Source organism: Liolophura sinensis, chromosome 7 (assembly GCF_032854445.1).
Source record: "Liolophura sinensis isolate JHLJ2023 chromosome 7, CUHK_Ljap_v2, whole genome shotgun sequence".
NCBI classification, from domain to species: Eukaryota; Metazoa; Mollusca; class Polyplacophora; order Chitonida; family Chitonidae; genus Liolophura; species Liolophura sinensis.
The window spans coordinates 28,049,876-28,065,891 of NC_088301.1; the positions used below are offsets into that span (position 1 = coordinate 28,049,876).

The 16,016-nt window shown below is 40.1% G+C and overlaps 1 protein-coding gene across 2 annotated transcripts; it reads left to right on the forward strand.

Moving 5' to 3' along the window:
• The first annotated feature begins 21 nt into the window (after nucleotides 1–21).
• Nucleotides 22–15,708, forward strand: LOC135470510 (general transcription factor IIF subunit 1-like). Of its 2 annotated transcripts, XM_064749493.1 has the most exons (13): nucleotides 22–56; nucleotides 3,476–3,525; nucleotides 4,025–4,097; nucleotides 4,642–4,853; nucleotides 6,128–6,298; nucleotides 7,733–7,862; nucleotides 8,955–9,042; nucleotides 9,361–9,514; nucleotides 10,378–10,550; nucleotides 11,837–11,925; nucleotides 13,277–13,364; nucleotides 13,957–14,047; nucleotides 14,997–15,708. In XM_064749493.1, the coding sequence occupies exons 1-13, from the start codon at nucleotides 39–41 to the stop codon at nucleotides 15,202–15,204; spliced, it is 1,545 nt and encodes a 514-aa protein (XP_064605563.1). In that variant the 5' UTR covers nucleotides 22–38; the 3' UTR covers nucleotides 15,205–15,708. The 2 variants fall into 2 exon arrangements, with proteins under 2 accessions (XP_064605563.1, XP_064605564.1); XM_064749494.1 differs by lacking the exons at nucleotides 22–56; nucleotides 3,476–3,525; nucleotides 4,025–4,097 and adding an exon at nucleotides 4,104–4,288.
• The last annotated feature ends 308 nt before the right edge of the window (nucleotides 15,709–16,016 follow it).

Sequence of the window (16,016 nt, forward strand, 5' to 3'; positions counted from 1 at the left end):
TGTTTATTTACGTTTTTCGCGGAAGCTGACAGAAGAAGATGGCATCAACAAGTCAGGTATTGATGTGGTGGATACAAAGGCTGATAAATGGCATGTTCGACGTATAAAGTTTCCCTTATTAATAGTTACTTGCGTAGAAAATGTTTGGGATTTACAACGTTCAACGGTTCGTTTGAAACCAAATAATCCAGGCATCGAATATTGATCCTCTTATGGTACATTATTTATCCTCGTTCAATGGGACACGGGGAGTGGGGGGAGGGGGGGTGCTCCTTGGCTCAGTTGGTTAGCGCAGCGTAATGACCCAGGAGCCTTTCACCAATGCGGTCGCTGGGAGTTAAAGTCCAGCTCATGCTGGTTTCCTCTCCGACAGTACTTGGGAAGGTCTGCCAACATTCTGCGGATTGTCGTGGGTTTCTGCCGGGCTCTGCTCGGTTTCCTCGCACCATAGTGCTGGCCGCCGTCGTATTTGTGAAATATTTTTGAGTACAGCGTAAAACACCAATCAAATAAATCAATAAATAAATCAATGGGTTACGGGCAGAAGTCCGAAGTGGGACGTATTATGTCATTCTAGTGACGCTCGATATTCCACTGCAGCTTCAACAGCGCAACGTCGCAGTGGGTAGGCCAAATATGTCATAGATGAAACCGCAGCAACATGTTTGGCAATGGGCAACAGGGGACTTGTTACATGCAAGGCCTGTGTCACATTAGCGATACCTTTTGTGAGAGGAAAATTTGCCGGTTCCCCATTAAATTAAACATTGATGTCTGTTTTCAACAATTTCTGATGTTCAGAGTATAGATCGACTACATGTCGTTTTTTTCTAGAACTACAGGCACTTGCATAGTCATGGCTGGATCCCATTCACCCCTCGTAAGAAGCTTCGTAAACCATTGATCACTCACCTCCCCAGTCTAGCCCGGCCAAAGCCTCCCTAGCCTGGCCCAAATCTCCGCTGATAGAGACTTCCACGAAAACAATTTCACTCAAAAAGCAGCTTGAACCCTGTATTATTTTTGCTATTCACGGATTCCCTAAAATGCCCGGGAATGTAATATGTCAAGGCCAGCATTGGTAAACCATCTTTCAACAGTAATCTAGCCATTTTAACTTTTGAATTGGACAACTCAAATCAATGTCTGCCATGTTTGGAATTCAACTTCTGGCAGGGTTTTTTTTTAGTGAAATTGTCTGCGTGGAAGTTGGATGGCCTGGACATATTACATTTCTGGCAGTTTAGGGAATCTCTGGATGGCGAAAATAAAGTAGGGTTCGAGCAGTTTTTTTTAGTGAAATTATCCACGTGGAAGTCTCTATGAGCGAAGCTGGGTGTTACAGTAGGAACTTTCAGCCTAACTTTGGTCTACCCCAGCTTGTCCAGTTGTTCCTTTTCATTGCCTAGGGTTCTAGACTGCCAGACAAATAAAATCCCATGGTGTGGATCATCCATCCATATTTTACCAAGCTCAACGTGTTCCCTGATTCCAAGTTCCCAAAATGGCTGCTGGTTCCCGAGCCTCGTGATTGCAAACAATTTGCACGTATATCCCAGGAACCTGGATGGTGGATATGATGATCTTTGTTAAAGTTCAGGCGAGTGGAGAAGTTGAACTTGATGAAATATGGATGGATATTTTATTTTGGGATGATCAACAGCTTGGCATTTTATCCGTCTGGCGGTATAGACCGTAAGCATTGTAAAGGAGTAACTGTTATAAGGGAGTTTAGCAATCAACTGTTTACAGAAATGTTAGGATGCTTCCTTTCGGGGTGAATGGGACCCAGCCATGACTATGCGAGCGACAGTACAGATATTAGTCAACTAGGGATAAAGTAGTCTGAGTGCACTGACTGTTGGTTGAGGAATATTTGGATACACCATATTCATGGCTGCTCAATCTACAGTCAGAGACAATCGCCCTTGTTTAAATGGTGAAGAACAGGTGGCATTCCAAATAAGCACTCCACTTCATTTTTCCCATCGCCACACACAGTTTTGTAGTAGTAATCCAGTAAAGTATCCATATCTTGCTAAACAGCCTTCAGGCTATGTCGCCAGTGATTTAAGACAGCCTTTATTTGCCTTGATGTTTAAAGTAGGGCACATGAACATTTGAATCATCACCAACAGTCAAATTCTTTACTCCATAATTTATAGTTGATTTTATTTTAGATAGAAAGTTACAAAGTTATGATGCTGTAAATAACCCAATTCCAAAAATTGAAAAGTACATTGCACAAATAATGCAAGAGACTATTACAGTCAGAGAATATTACTTTTAGAAAAGAAAAACCACAAAAGTTAGATTAAGGGCATGTTCCTAAAATTACATTCATTCGTTAAGTACAATGGCGACTGTCTTGAAAAACACTGTGGTGCCCGGATTGCTGATACAAAATTGTGTGTGGTCATGGGAAAGGGAGATGTTACAACTTGGAATTGACCATCTACAGGTAAGTGGAGAGCTTATTCAGGCTGGAGCCTGTTAATTACCATTAAACAAGGGCACTGATCTCTGACTGTAGATTGAACATCCCTGAAAAGGGTATATACAACTGAATATTCCTTAACCAGCAGTCAGTGCAATCGAACTAAAGCAGAGGATTAAAGCTTACAGATCTGTTTCCATTTTTCATATAAACTGATGTAGCTGTGAGTTCAAGTCCAGCTCATGCTGGCTCCCTCTCCAGCTGTTTGTGGGAAAGTCTGACAGCGGGCTCTGCCCGGTTTCCACCCACTATTATGCTGGCCGCCTTCATAGAAGTGAAATATTCTTGAGTACGGCGTAAAACACCAATCAAATAAATAAATAAATAAATAAACTGATGTGAAGTCGTAAATTATGTTGCATAATGTACCATACTGTAATCCTCTAGGGTACCTACCTTACCCGTGTTCCATGAAAATTCTATTGTTTATACCACCTGAATATCTAAAACCATGTCACTGAAATAAACAAGTAATTTTCAGTTTGAATGAATGATTTTGCATAGTTATCGCTAGAAATCTCCACAAATGAAGGTACGGTGCTGTAGAGGTATAGTAATGCAAAAGCTTTGTTTTCAGGCATTAGAACCTGCAGATGGTCATGGGTTTCCCCCGGGCTGTGCCCGGTTTCCTCCTACCATAATGCTGGCCACCGTCGTATAAGTGAAATATTCTTGAGTAAGGGGTAAATCACCAATCAAATAAATAATGAATTCAGGCATTAGTCTTGGGTTGGGAGTGGGAAATGTAAAATTCTAGCCAACACTATTGTCTTACAGCAAAATAAGAAATAAGTTTTTCAAAAGGATTTTATTAATGTTCATTCTCAGTTCGGAGGGCTGCTACTTTACCTTGACGTGTTGGTTGCTGTAATGTGTGATGAGGGAGTAAATATACAGTGCAATACAGATTGGCAGGTTTCTGATAAGATCTGGACACCCTTATTATTAATGTACATGTAACTTTCTTCATATTTTTAGGCTGGGACTTCAGCTGGCTCAAGCCAGGAGTTTGTTGTCAGGGTGCCCAGGTAAGATGAGATACACACAGAATGCCTGTAGGCCTTCACTATTAAATTATACTGTATATTAAACCTCACTGCCTTGGCTGCTGCCTTTATAATACAGTAGAAGCATATGGTAAATGAAATGATCTTAAGTATCATGGTATAAAACACCGATATGTATAAAACCATTGAGGATGTAACTAACTGTAAAATATGGGAATGATTTGGCTTGAACAGAAATGCACATGAATGCTCTATTTTATATTAGGGGCCTACGTGGCTTAGTTGGTTAGCGCGCTAGCACAGCGTAATGACCCAGGAGTATCTCACCAATGCAGTCACTGTGAGTTCATGCTGGCTTCCTCTCCGGCTGTAAGTGGGAAGGTCTGGTAGCAACCTGTGGATGGTCATGGGTTTAGCTCTGTTTCCTCCCACCATAATATTGGCCGCCGTTGTATAAGTGAAATATTCTTGGGTACGGAGTAAAACACCAATAAATAAATAAATCTGTTTTATGCTACAGAGACAGACAGAAAAAGCTGAGCATGCTGAAGTTTGCTGCCAGTCTGAATGTAGACTTTCAGAAGATGGGAGAGGTTTGTGACTGAGTTTCGACACACATTGACAAACAAACTTGTTGATTTGTTGAATATTTGTTACGGTTTGAACATGACCATTTCGTAGTTTCAAATTTTACAGTGTTCTTCACTTGGGTGCCTCCAATTAGTGTATTATTAATTGAACAACAGTGAGGTAAATGCAGATAAACTGTTTCAAGGTAACTTATGTGAGTAGTTTTTTTCTTTTACAGATAATGTCAAGATAAATTTATATACCGTAATTGACCTAGAATCTGTAGAAAACGTGAGCTTTATCACTAAAAGTAATATTTTGTGACCTTATATTATTTGCCTTTAAATATACATTTCTAATGAAAATTTTTAGGTGAAATACAGTTTATTAATGATGACTGTAAAATTTACATCTTTTTTCTTTTTATTGAATGTCTTCATTTTTTAAATGTCAAAGTTTTTAATAATTTCAGTTTGAATGTTATTTCTTCTTCGTAGACACCATTTTCATTTTTTAAATGTCAAAGTGTTTAATAATTTCAGTTTAAATGTTATTTCTTCTTTGTAGACACCAGTTAAGTTAGAACGAGAAAATAATTTCAAAGAATACAAATCTGCATATGACATTGACTCTCTGCCAAAGTTTGGAGCTGGCAGTGAATTTGGGAGGGAACAGAAAGAAGAAGCTCGAAGAAGAAGATATGGTATAATACGTAAAAAGTATAACCCAAACAATCAGCCATGGCTAATGAAGATAGGGACTGGGAAACAGGCGAAGAAGTAAGTTCTTAAAAGTCTTCTAGATCAATTTTTCCGAACTCTCCTACCACAGGAGCCTCTCCCCAATGTGATCTCTGTGAGTTCAGGTCCAGGTCATGCTGGCTTGCTCTCCATTCGTTCAATTTATTTATTTATTTGATTGGTGTTTTACGCCGTACTCAGGAATGTTTCACTTATACGACAGCAGCCAGCATTATGGTGGGTGGAAAACGGCCATAGCCCGGGGGAAACCCACGACCATCCGCAGGTTGCTGAAAGACCGTTCATTCAAGGGAAGGTCTCCGGCAACCTGCGGATGGTCGTGGGTTTCCCCTGAGCCCTGCCTGGATTCCTCCTACCATAGTGCTGGCCACTGTCGTATAAGTGAAATTTTCTTAAATGTGGCATAAAACTGCAATCAAATAAATAAATACATTTTGGAACTGCGAATCAAGAATACGCATTTGACCAATCATATTCACTGTTGTTGCAAGTAGGTCAAGCAGATATACCACACATGGATTGTAAAATTTTTATCTTTTTTTGCGAAGTCATGATGTGACAATCGGGGAGTTTCGAGTTCGAACTTTTTTACCACTAAAGGTAAAAAAAGTCATACTGTATCATGTGACCTGTCAAAAATGTTAGGCAACTATTGTAAGATCACATTTACTACAACATGGGTGTCTGGAAAAAGTTTCTCAAAAAGTTATTTGGAGTACTCAGATGATGGAGAGTAGCTGAATATTTGTGAAGTTGGGAAGTTTCTAAAGGAAAGTGGTCTCATTTGTGCCTCTGCAACACAGTGAGACAAGTGGCTGGTAAAGCCATGTCTACAAAGATTGTCTATTTTTTGAAAGTCACATAATACAGGAGGACTAGCTTCAACAAAAAAAGAGTTTGAACTTGAACCTCCCTTACTGCTTTCCCGGGGAGTAAAAAAAGTCATGCAGTCACAGAAGGGGTAGTCAGATGTAGTTTTATGACGGCTGCAGAGCAGCTGATGTACAAGGGAACATAACCTAATAAAACCATTTCATTTGAATAAGGTGAATTTGATGAGGTTACTTTATTTTAGTCAGTTTTGTAGTTTATTTATAACACCAGGTGAGCCCTCAAGGCTTCCTTTCATTCAATTTACAAAAATTTAAACTGAATGTAAATGTAAACGTTTGTTCTTGAAAGACATTAAAAATGGTGGATAGCTTGGGGTTAACTGTTCTGGTTTGAATCTACTATTTTGAAAGAGCTAATAAAATCCAAAAGTACATGTAAGTGATTTCTGTCTCTCCTAGGCTCAAAGGTGTGCGTGAGGGCACTGTATCGGAGAATACGTCTTACTATATCTTCACCCAGTGCCCAGATGGAGCGTTTGAGGCCGCACCAGTGGAAGAGTGGTACAACTTCACACCGGTCATCAAGTACAAGTACCTCAATTCAGATGAGGCTGAAGAGGAGTTCAGCAAGTGAGAGCCGGTGTGCTGTTACGTAATAAATACATGTACAATGTATATGTGTCAACATTGGTTTGTTTTATCCAGTTGTAATGATTGGTTTTTGTTCAGAGGCATTTAGGAATTGGGATGGTATAGATTGACAGAGGCATTACTTATGGATAACAACTACCATATATATGGTTTGATAACGATTTAAGAACCTACATCGAAACGTCACCAACACAATAAATCCAGGAGTTGTTATCCATAAGTAATGCCTCTGTCAGTCTATGTAATGTATGGTTTGATGTGATGATGTCTGGTTTTGTTTGAACAGCGATTTCTTGATCCTGTGTGGCTGAGGTGTTTAGCACGCCATCGCGGCGCAATGACCCAGGAGCCTCTCACCAGTACGGTCGCTGGGAGTCAAAGTCCACCTCGTGCTGAGATTTTCTCTCGCCGTAGGTGAGAAGGTCTGTCAGCAACCTGCGGAAGGTCTCTGCCTGGTTTCCTCCTACCATAATGTTGACTGCCATGGTATACGTAAAATATTCCTGATATAGGGCATAAAATACCAATCAAATAAATAAATAAACATCGGTTTGTTTTGTGTAATAGACAGTTAGGCAACTATTTGTAATTATATTTTGCTAAAACATGGGCATCTGGAAAAAGTGTCACAAAAAGTAATTTAGAACAATGGAAAATATTGAGGAGCTAAGCATTTTGTTTCTAAAGGAAATGGGTCTCATTTGTGCCTCTGCCACACAGTGAGTCATATGATACACTAGGACTGTTTTTTGTACCTTTAATGACTTTGGACTTGAAACTCTTCTAGTATATATCATGTGTAAGATAAGTGGGTTGATTTGGTACTATGACGTCTGGTTTGGCGGGAATATTTGTTTTGAGTAATTATGATATATTGGTTGTTGTGATGAGTGAGTTGGTTTGGTGTAATGATATCTGCACTTGAATAATGAGTGAGTTGATTTTGTTGAATGACTGTTTGGTGTTATAACATCAATGTATATGAGAAAATTAACTTGTGTTGTGCAATGTATGTATAGATTTGTGTGATAAATGAGTTTATTTGATGTCTGCACTTTTTTTTACAAAGTGAGGTGATTTCGTATCAAACTGCTCAGTGTTCTGTTTCCAGACTGCCTGGTCTTAGCTGAGCCTGTGCCTGTGTTACAACAGATGTTGTCTATTCCCTGACAGTCAAGCCTAATTCTAGGCCCTGTGCATCTCTGTGGCTCTGTATTTCTTCTTGTACTATTAGCCACAGACAGTGGCTTTAATTCAGCCTAAACAATAGTTCTTAGGTCATGGTCTGTAACATTTTTGCCAGCTGAAATATAAACAAGCTCCAAACATTAATCTTGATGTTTTTGCCATTACATTTCGGCAATAGGGTTAATGCTTCATTTGCCATCATTATTGTCCCTGTTATTTGCACAGGAGAGACCGGATCATGAATTACTTCAATGTCATGTTGAAGAAGAGGATAAAGAATGACGACAAGGAAGTAGAGATGGAAGAAGCAGAAAAAATTGTACAAAACAAATCCAAGAAAAAAAGTAAAGATTTTGTAAGTAATTATTTCGTATTTACTTGATATTGAGAGTATTTCAGAACTTTACTTCGTGCTAGCCGTATCCTAATGTTGAAGGCTCTAAGGCGGAACATATTGATTGGTTAAGGTGGTTGTCTTTCAATCACTAAACCTGCGGATGGTCGTGGGTTTCCCCCGGGCTCTGCCCGGTTTCCTCCCACCATAATGCTGGCCGCCGTCGTATAAGTGAAATATTCTTGAGTACGGCGTAAAACACCAATCAAATAAATAAATCAAATTCAATCACTAGGTCACACGAGGTGAAGGTTCGAGATTTCTAGATTGCTTTTGGCGCTGTGATGGCAATTGTTGGTAGACAGTGGTGTCCCGGGTTGTTTTTCGTGACATTTACCGGAGAACACCTGCCTTCCACCAGTTGGATGAATGTCATACAGCAGTAACTTACCAATGTTGTTTTTTTTTTTTCTGGGCACTGTGGTTTCCTCCACCCTGAAAATTGGCAACCATTATATATAAAATAAAATACATGTAGCTATTAGAAAAGAACAAAATAAATTTAATACGGTCAGATCTGGATGTTGTAACGCAACCCTCGCTTAATGCCATCCACTACAGCTTTTTTGTGGACATATTGTACTATAAGCATTAGTTTTACCCTCTCTGTACAGTGATGGCCACCTTTTACAAAAAAAGTTACGAGAAATATGACATATGAACTCCTGCCTGACAGTTGCCCAAGGCTATACCTGAAATACATAAAGTCTTTAGTACAGTGAAAATGATGTTTATTTATTTATTTATTTATTTATTTGATTGGTGTTTTACGCCATACTCAAGAATATTTCACTTATACGACGGCGGCCAGCGTTATGGTGGGTGGAAACTGGGCAGAGCCTGGGGGAAACCCATGACCATCTGCAGGTTTCTGACAGACCTTCTCACGTACGACTGGAGAGGAAGCCAGCATGAGCTGGACTTGAACTCAGAGCGACCGCATTGGTGAAAGGCTCCTGGGTCATTACACTGCACTAGCGCACTAACCAACTGAGCCATGGAACCCCTCGAAAATTATGTAGTGCCATCAAATGAATTGGTTGATTTCTTCAGTTACTCACTGACATGGATGATTGGGTGGCATTGTCAGATGAGGATGATGAAGAAAATGAGGAAGAGAAAGAAGAAAAAGAAGATGAAGGTATTTGTACTAGAACATCAGTTTGTCGACATGTTTGTCTGTGCAGCAATGTCTTTTACAGCAATGTTTTTATCCCTTGCTGTGTTGGAGCTCAAAAGCTATCAGATCGACAATTCTGTGATATTGTCTCTCAAAAAAGTTTCAACCAAGCTCCAGTCAAGTTCATATTTACACATTGGCTTGATCATTGAGCAGTTTAACATGTCGTTAAGGTCAAATTATATTTTGCTCTCCAAACTTCTAAGATATATACAATTTTACAATTTTCTCTGCGAGCGTATTGATTTATGAGCCTTTTCCATACTTGTCAATTTTCAGAATCCAAGGGGAAAAAAAAGAAAAAAAAAGGTGGCCCAGATTCTGTTAAGAAAAAGAAGAATGCCAAGAGTAATTCTGATGACGAGGCAATAGAGGAAAGCGATGAAGGGGACTTTGATGACCGTGAGGTGGATTACATGACCGGATCTGAAAGGTGAGAAATCTGCATCTCTACACTCTTTCTATAGTGCCTATCCACTTGACTTCTCAATAACTTGTCAGCTCTCCTTTCTCTTTGTCATAATCCAGTTTGTTTTACATTTTCAAACATCTTGTACCTTTTACTCTACAACCCTTTAGTATTGTTGTGGCCCTGTCTGTCTGTCTGTCCCCATTTTGTAACAGCTATACATGTTCATGTATTTCTGATGTTTTGCAGAGGTGATCTTTGAACGTGTCGGAAGGAAATTCATGGAATATTGCATAAACAATCATTGTTATTTATTTGATTGGTGTTTTACATGCTTCTGAAGAATAATTCACTGATACAATGGGGGCAAACGTTATAGTGGGAGAAAACCGAGCAGGGCCTGGGAGAAACCCACAACCATCTGCAAGGAGCCAGCATGAGCTGGACTTGAACTCCTAGTGACCGCATTGGTGAGAAGCTCTTGGGTCATAGCGCCGCTCTGGCACTCTAACCTCGGAAGCCCTTTTTGCCATTTTGTCTTTTATAATCTATAGTTTAGTAGCGCATTAATCGGCTAATTTTGTGAAACGTTCTCTGAACCTGTTGAAAGAAAGTTTTGCCAAAATGGTTGACTATGTTGCATGGAACATACAGGCTAAGAAATGCTGAAGCTACCACCGAAAACACACTGCTTTAAAATTTAAAGTGCTCCTTTTTGTGTTGTAATAGCTTTTCATGTCAACACTATATTTGAAGAAGTCTTCATTTAAAAGCCTGAAAGAGGTGTGTTTCCATAAATACCCCTCTGTTATTCTTTCTGCATTGACAAGTGCATCTTGAGGTTCAAAAACTCTTGTTTCTCTAGTTTGTCTGTTTCTGGTTTTCAGTAGCCTGTCAGACTTGGAGGACCGGGACAAAGCAGACAAATATGAGGAGAAGGGAGTGGATGAGGAACGAGGACTTAGAAAATTGATAGACTCTGAGGAAGAGAGTGAAGAGGAAACGAAAGAGAATGAGAATGAGGAGACAGCTGAAGAAAAGCCCAAAGAAGAGGGAAATGGTGAGATTTGTATGAAATGAAATGCCTTCATTGTATAAACTGCCTGTGCCAGAACAAACTAGTTGTCTACAACAGATGTGTCAAATCCAGATCTTGCTAATGAGTGGTTTGTGACTGTTTGTTAAAAAAAATTTTTTTTTTTGTTTTTTTTTTGGATGCACTGTCATGGTCCAAAAGGGCCTGGTTTTCTCCATTCCCAAGTGGTTTTGCTGAAGTTAAGTAATCATCTGTGTTCAAACACAATTCATATGTATAAACTAAGCTAACCAACTACAGTAAATGACCTTAAAGTCCTCTCCAAAAAATGGCGATTTAACATGGAGTTCTGGTGACGAAAACTTACATTTTTCCAGTAAGCGACCAGCCTGCCTTGCAAACGAACCTGAAAATACCTTTTACATCATTTACTGTAATCAAACTGTCCAGTAGTCAAGCAGTCTGTGAAGCACTATATCTAGGAGTCATTGATTGAATCAAGCAAAAAATCATGTGTCCCTCAATCATTTTAGGTACTGTGTTGTGGCCAAGTAGTTAAGGTAGTTGCCTTTCCCGTCATTAGGACATACAAAATGCAAGTTCAATCCTGACCATGGACAGGGGCTTCAGTATTAGTGGGGTCTTGGTGACAGTAAGTGGTTGTAGATGTAAACACTAGTGGGGTCTTGGTGACAGTAAGCGGTTGTAGAAGTAAACACTAGCGGGGGTCTTGGTGACAGTAAGCGGTTGTAGATGTAAACACTAATGGGGTCTTGGTGACAGTAAGCGGTTGTAGATGTAAGCACTAGTGGGGTCTTGGTGACAGTAAGCGGTTGTAGATGTAAACACTAGTGAAGTCTTGGTGACAGTAAGCGGTTGTAGATGTAAACACTAGTGGGGTCTTGGTGACAGTAAGCGGTTGTAGATGTAAACAATAGTGGGGTCTTGGTGACAGTAAGCAGTTGTACATGTAAACACTTGTGCAGTCTAACGCTTGTTGAAGACCACTTGTCTTCTACTAGTGTGGTGTGCAAATCTATTTTTTTATTAGGTTTATAGTACTCTCCTTTCAGTTGCTAGGACACAGGTGCTGGTGAAAAACTGGCCTTGGACAGGGAGTTTGTTTACACAGTCTAATATTTGAGAAAGACCACTTGTCTCTGACAGAGTAAATTCACATATCTGTATGTCACACATTGGAAAGTTAGTTATTGCCAAAGGTTGATTGTTTACCTTGGGCACTCCGGTTTCCTCTACCCATAAAACTGAAAAAACAACAATGAAATAAGTAAATAAATCATTGATTTCAGCCTCAAACAGTGACAGCAGTAACTCCTCATCAGACAGTGAGTCCGATATTGAGAAGGATGAGAGCATATCATCAGCTCTGTTTATGCAGGTAATATTGTGTTACAGTAGACTAACAATACTGAAGTTCTAAACCTTTGAAGCAGAGGCTCTCCAGCTCACAGATGCACAACTTCACAGGTGCCCAATATCAGAGGTGCATGTATCAAATTCAGAGGCATCAAAGCCATATTTACCTTATGGGTGTCACAGGGTAGTATTTATTTATTTATTTGATTGGTGTTTTACGCCGTACTCAAGAATATTTCACTTATATGACGGCGGTCAGCATTATGGTGGGTGGAAACCGGGCAGAGCCCGGGGGAAACCCACGACCATCCACAGGTTGTTGACGGACCTTTTCACGTACGGCCGGAGATGAGCTGGACTTGAACTCACAGCGACCGCATTGGTGAAAGACTCCTGGGTTATTACGCTGCGCCAGCGCGCTAACCAACTGAGACACGGAGGCCCCGTCACAGAATAGAGTGGATGGGAAGTACATTTAGTGTATTGACACTTTGACAGTGACGTGATGTTTATTTCTTGATGCGTCTCAAGAACTAACTTGTAGTGCCTATCCAGAGTATTATTCATCTAAACTAGTATTCATATGTTTGAATTTTACATATTGTCACAGTTGTTGCATACATCTGTATACACCTTCAAATGTTTCCAAGAAGAAAACCCTCAGATTTTCTCTGATTCTTTACACCCTTAAGCTTAGTTATCATGTACATATTCAATGAAAACCATGATATTGTGTTGATTTGGCATACAGTTAACCTCCAGCATCATACTATGTTTCTGGATTATCTATGTCACTTTACCTCGCGCTGTGCCCGGTTTCCTCCCACCATAATGCTGGCCGCCGTCGTATAAGTGAAATATTCTTGAGTACGGCATAAAACACCATGCAAATAGATTAATAAATGTGTAAGTCACAGGCTATCATCAAACTTCATATAGCAGGCTTCACTTATAACATGGTAAGTAGGTGTGTCTCCTACCAAGAGTACTTCAGTGACGAAGAGGCGTGTATGTAACCTAATGGGTAAAACTACTCGCACAAGTCTGCTCAAGATTTGAGCATCCAGCAGGAATATTTATAGGTTATTGGATTGTATAGTCCTGTATGGACGAGTCCTGGACGAATTTGCGAGTCGCTTTCCGGCGCCCAGGACGAGTCCATACAGGACCATGCAATCCAGTAACCTATAAATATGGTTCTTTCCTCATGTGTGGATTGATGGCCTACAGTATGCAGCCTGTTTGATTCGTTATTTGTCGAAAAGCGTCCTAGTAAATAGTGGGTCTTTTTGTCCCACACAACTGATGGTAGTTGTCTCATAATCTTGAGTACCTTGTCCAGAAGTAAGTTCGTTTTGTTTTGTCTCCTCCAGAAGAAGAATGGTGGAGATAAGAAGAAAGGGGATAAACCCTCATCAAGATCTGCCACACCAAACACCTTAGAGAAGGAGGATAAGTTGAGTAAGTACAGCATAAACCATAGTTACACATCTGCAAGGGGCATTTACTAGTAATAGGGATGTCACAAACAAGTGAGCTGCATATATTTAGTTCTTGTCAAGCTGCGTTTTTTGTTTGATAATGGTGAAATGCACAGGCAAAGTGCAAAACTTTCCAGTCTGCTCCTCAGATAAACCTCACTGCTATCAGTACTCTTGAGAACAAACATTAAAATGCAATCACATTATTAAATCAATGCCGGAAAAGCGTATATACCAAATATATTACATTCATTATTATGATTATTTTTCTTTTTTTCAAAAGTTAAGGACTAATTTGGCCGTAGCTGATCTACCCTGATCAGTGTGGTTACAGTCTCGAACTTGCCCAGAATAAAAGCATCTCTTTAAAATAGTTAAAATATTTCCTGGATATTAATTTAAGGGCAACAGAGATTTGTGTTTTTGTTGCGAATGTCAATTTCAGTGTTCGTCAGTGTGTAACATTGCACACAGGGATAGCTGATGTTAGCCACATCAGTATTGAGTATTGTTGTTGATTGAAGCATTTATAGTAATGAATAAAGAATGAAAGCTTTTTGCTTGGCTTTCAGGTGCGCGGAAGCGAAAACTAGAGAATGACTCTGGTTCAGCCAAACGTTCACGGACAGAGAGCCCTGTCAACTCATCACAAGGTTTCACAAGGTAAGTCGGTCTTTTGGTACGGCCAGGTGTTCACACAGTCAGAATCTACCACTGCCAGATATTCACATTAACAGCCAAATATTCACATTCACATAGCCAAATGGAGCTGTTTATTCACACAGCTGAATACTGCATGATATGGCATCTTTATCTTCTAGTTCACAGTGCTAACGTTATTAGGTTATCTCCCCCGGCTGTGTCATATTCTCTCGTTGACAGATTTATTTATGTATTTGATTGGTGTTGTACGCCGTACTCAAGAATATTTGACTTATACGACGGCAGCCAGCATTATGGTGGAAGGAAACCGTGCAGAGCCCGGGAGAAACCCACAACCATCCGCCGGTTGCTGACAGACCTTTCCACTCTTGTTGATAGAAGTTCTTTGCATACATGTACATGCCAGCTGGCTGGTTTGATCGCCGGAGGGCGCTTATAGCTTTGACTGGTCAAAGGGGCAGGCACAGGATAAATTCACCGCACTGAACCTCAGCACTGACCTGAGATTCATTGATTCCGACATAGTATTCTGCTGTTCTAATTTGTATGTAACTTTGTGACCCCACGGGCCTCCCTGGCTCAGTTGGTTAGCGCGCCAGCACAGCGTGATGACCCAGCAGTGTCTCACCAATCCGGTCGCTGTGAGTCCAGCTCATGCTGGCTTCCTCTCTGGCCGTACGTGGGAAGGTCTGCCAGCAACCTGCGGATGGTTGTGGGTTTCCCCTGGGCTCTGTCCGGTTTCCACCCACCATAATGCTGGCTACTGTCGTATCAGTGAAATATTCTTGAGTACGGCGTAAAACACCAATCAAATAAATAAATACATATTGTGACCCCACATTGGCGAAGCATATGCCTATACTTTACCACAACAACCGTCAAGTAGTCTTTAAGTTGAGCATACAAGACCAGTCAGGTGTAATACATGTAGTTACCTTTTCTTCTACAGTGAGGGCATCACAGAGGATGCAATACGGCGCTACCTGACAAGGAAACCCATGACAACCAAAGACTTGCTGTCCAAATTCAAGTCCAAGAAGATTAGTATGAGCACAGAACAGATGGCCAGCACTATAGCACAGCTTCTGAAGAGGATTAGCCCAGAGACCAAATATGTCAATGATGTGCTGTATCTGTCACTGAAAACTCCAGTCTGACACATCAGGCACTAAGCTGAAGATTTTAACTTTTGTCATGTAGAGATGAACTGAGTGGTACATTTTTACCGTTGGAAAAGTCTGCAGATGTTTTGACCTTTTTTTGTTGATAACATCAAAAACCATACATCAAGTCTTCTAGGCCTACCTACGTATTTGACATGCAGCAAATCAGCTATTGCCTACTGTAATCAGCTATTGCCTGCTGTAATCAGCTATCGCGTACTGTAAGTCTGAGGTGCAATTACTGGATTGATTACACTCTTGTTTTTATGCATGCACATGGCTCTTTTCTCGGAAATACTTGAATGCTCAATATTTACAAGTGTTAAAGGCTATTCTCATGAAGCAATTTCTGGAACTGATTTTGTGTACGATTTATATCAAACCTGGATGTGATACGGCCATTATGTGAGAATATAATCCACTTTCTGGCAGGGTGGCCGTGTTAGACAGTATACAATATCACTTCTAGAAAGTGCTGCATGAGAAAATGGGACAGTGCTTGAATGGGTCAGCCTATATTGTATTTTGAGTGGAACACTGTGTCTGGTATCTTTTGCATCATATTTCAGCGCTTTGAACATTGTTATAGAAATTGTTTTTCCTTTCACATTTGTGACAACTCACCAATATTATCTGACTAAGAAAGTGTCAAAATTCAGAGTTTTCCCATTAAAATTAAAGGATATTTGAAATGGTTTGTTTTAGGTTCTCCCAGCATAATAATTTAAAAGCATAGAAAAGCTTTCAACTTTCTTCTTGATTTCGTAAAAATGTTTTTGAATTATGCATTTCCTAAGGCCCCATGT

Excerpts from the sequence above, each read along its gene's own strand:
- LOC135470510 (XM_064749493.1), top strand. Across the intron at positions 4,854-6,127 it reads ACTGGGAAACAGGCGAAGAA|GCTCAAAGGTGTGCGTGAGG; the intron begins GTAAGTTCTTAA and ends TGTCTCTCCTAG. Across the intron at positions 11,926-13,276 it reads CATCAGCTCTGTTTATGCAG|AAGAAGAATGGTGGAGATAA; the intron begins GTAATATTGTGT and ends TGTCTCCTCCAG.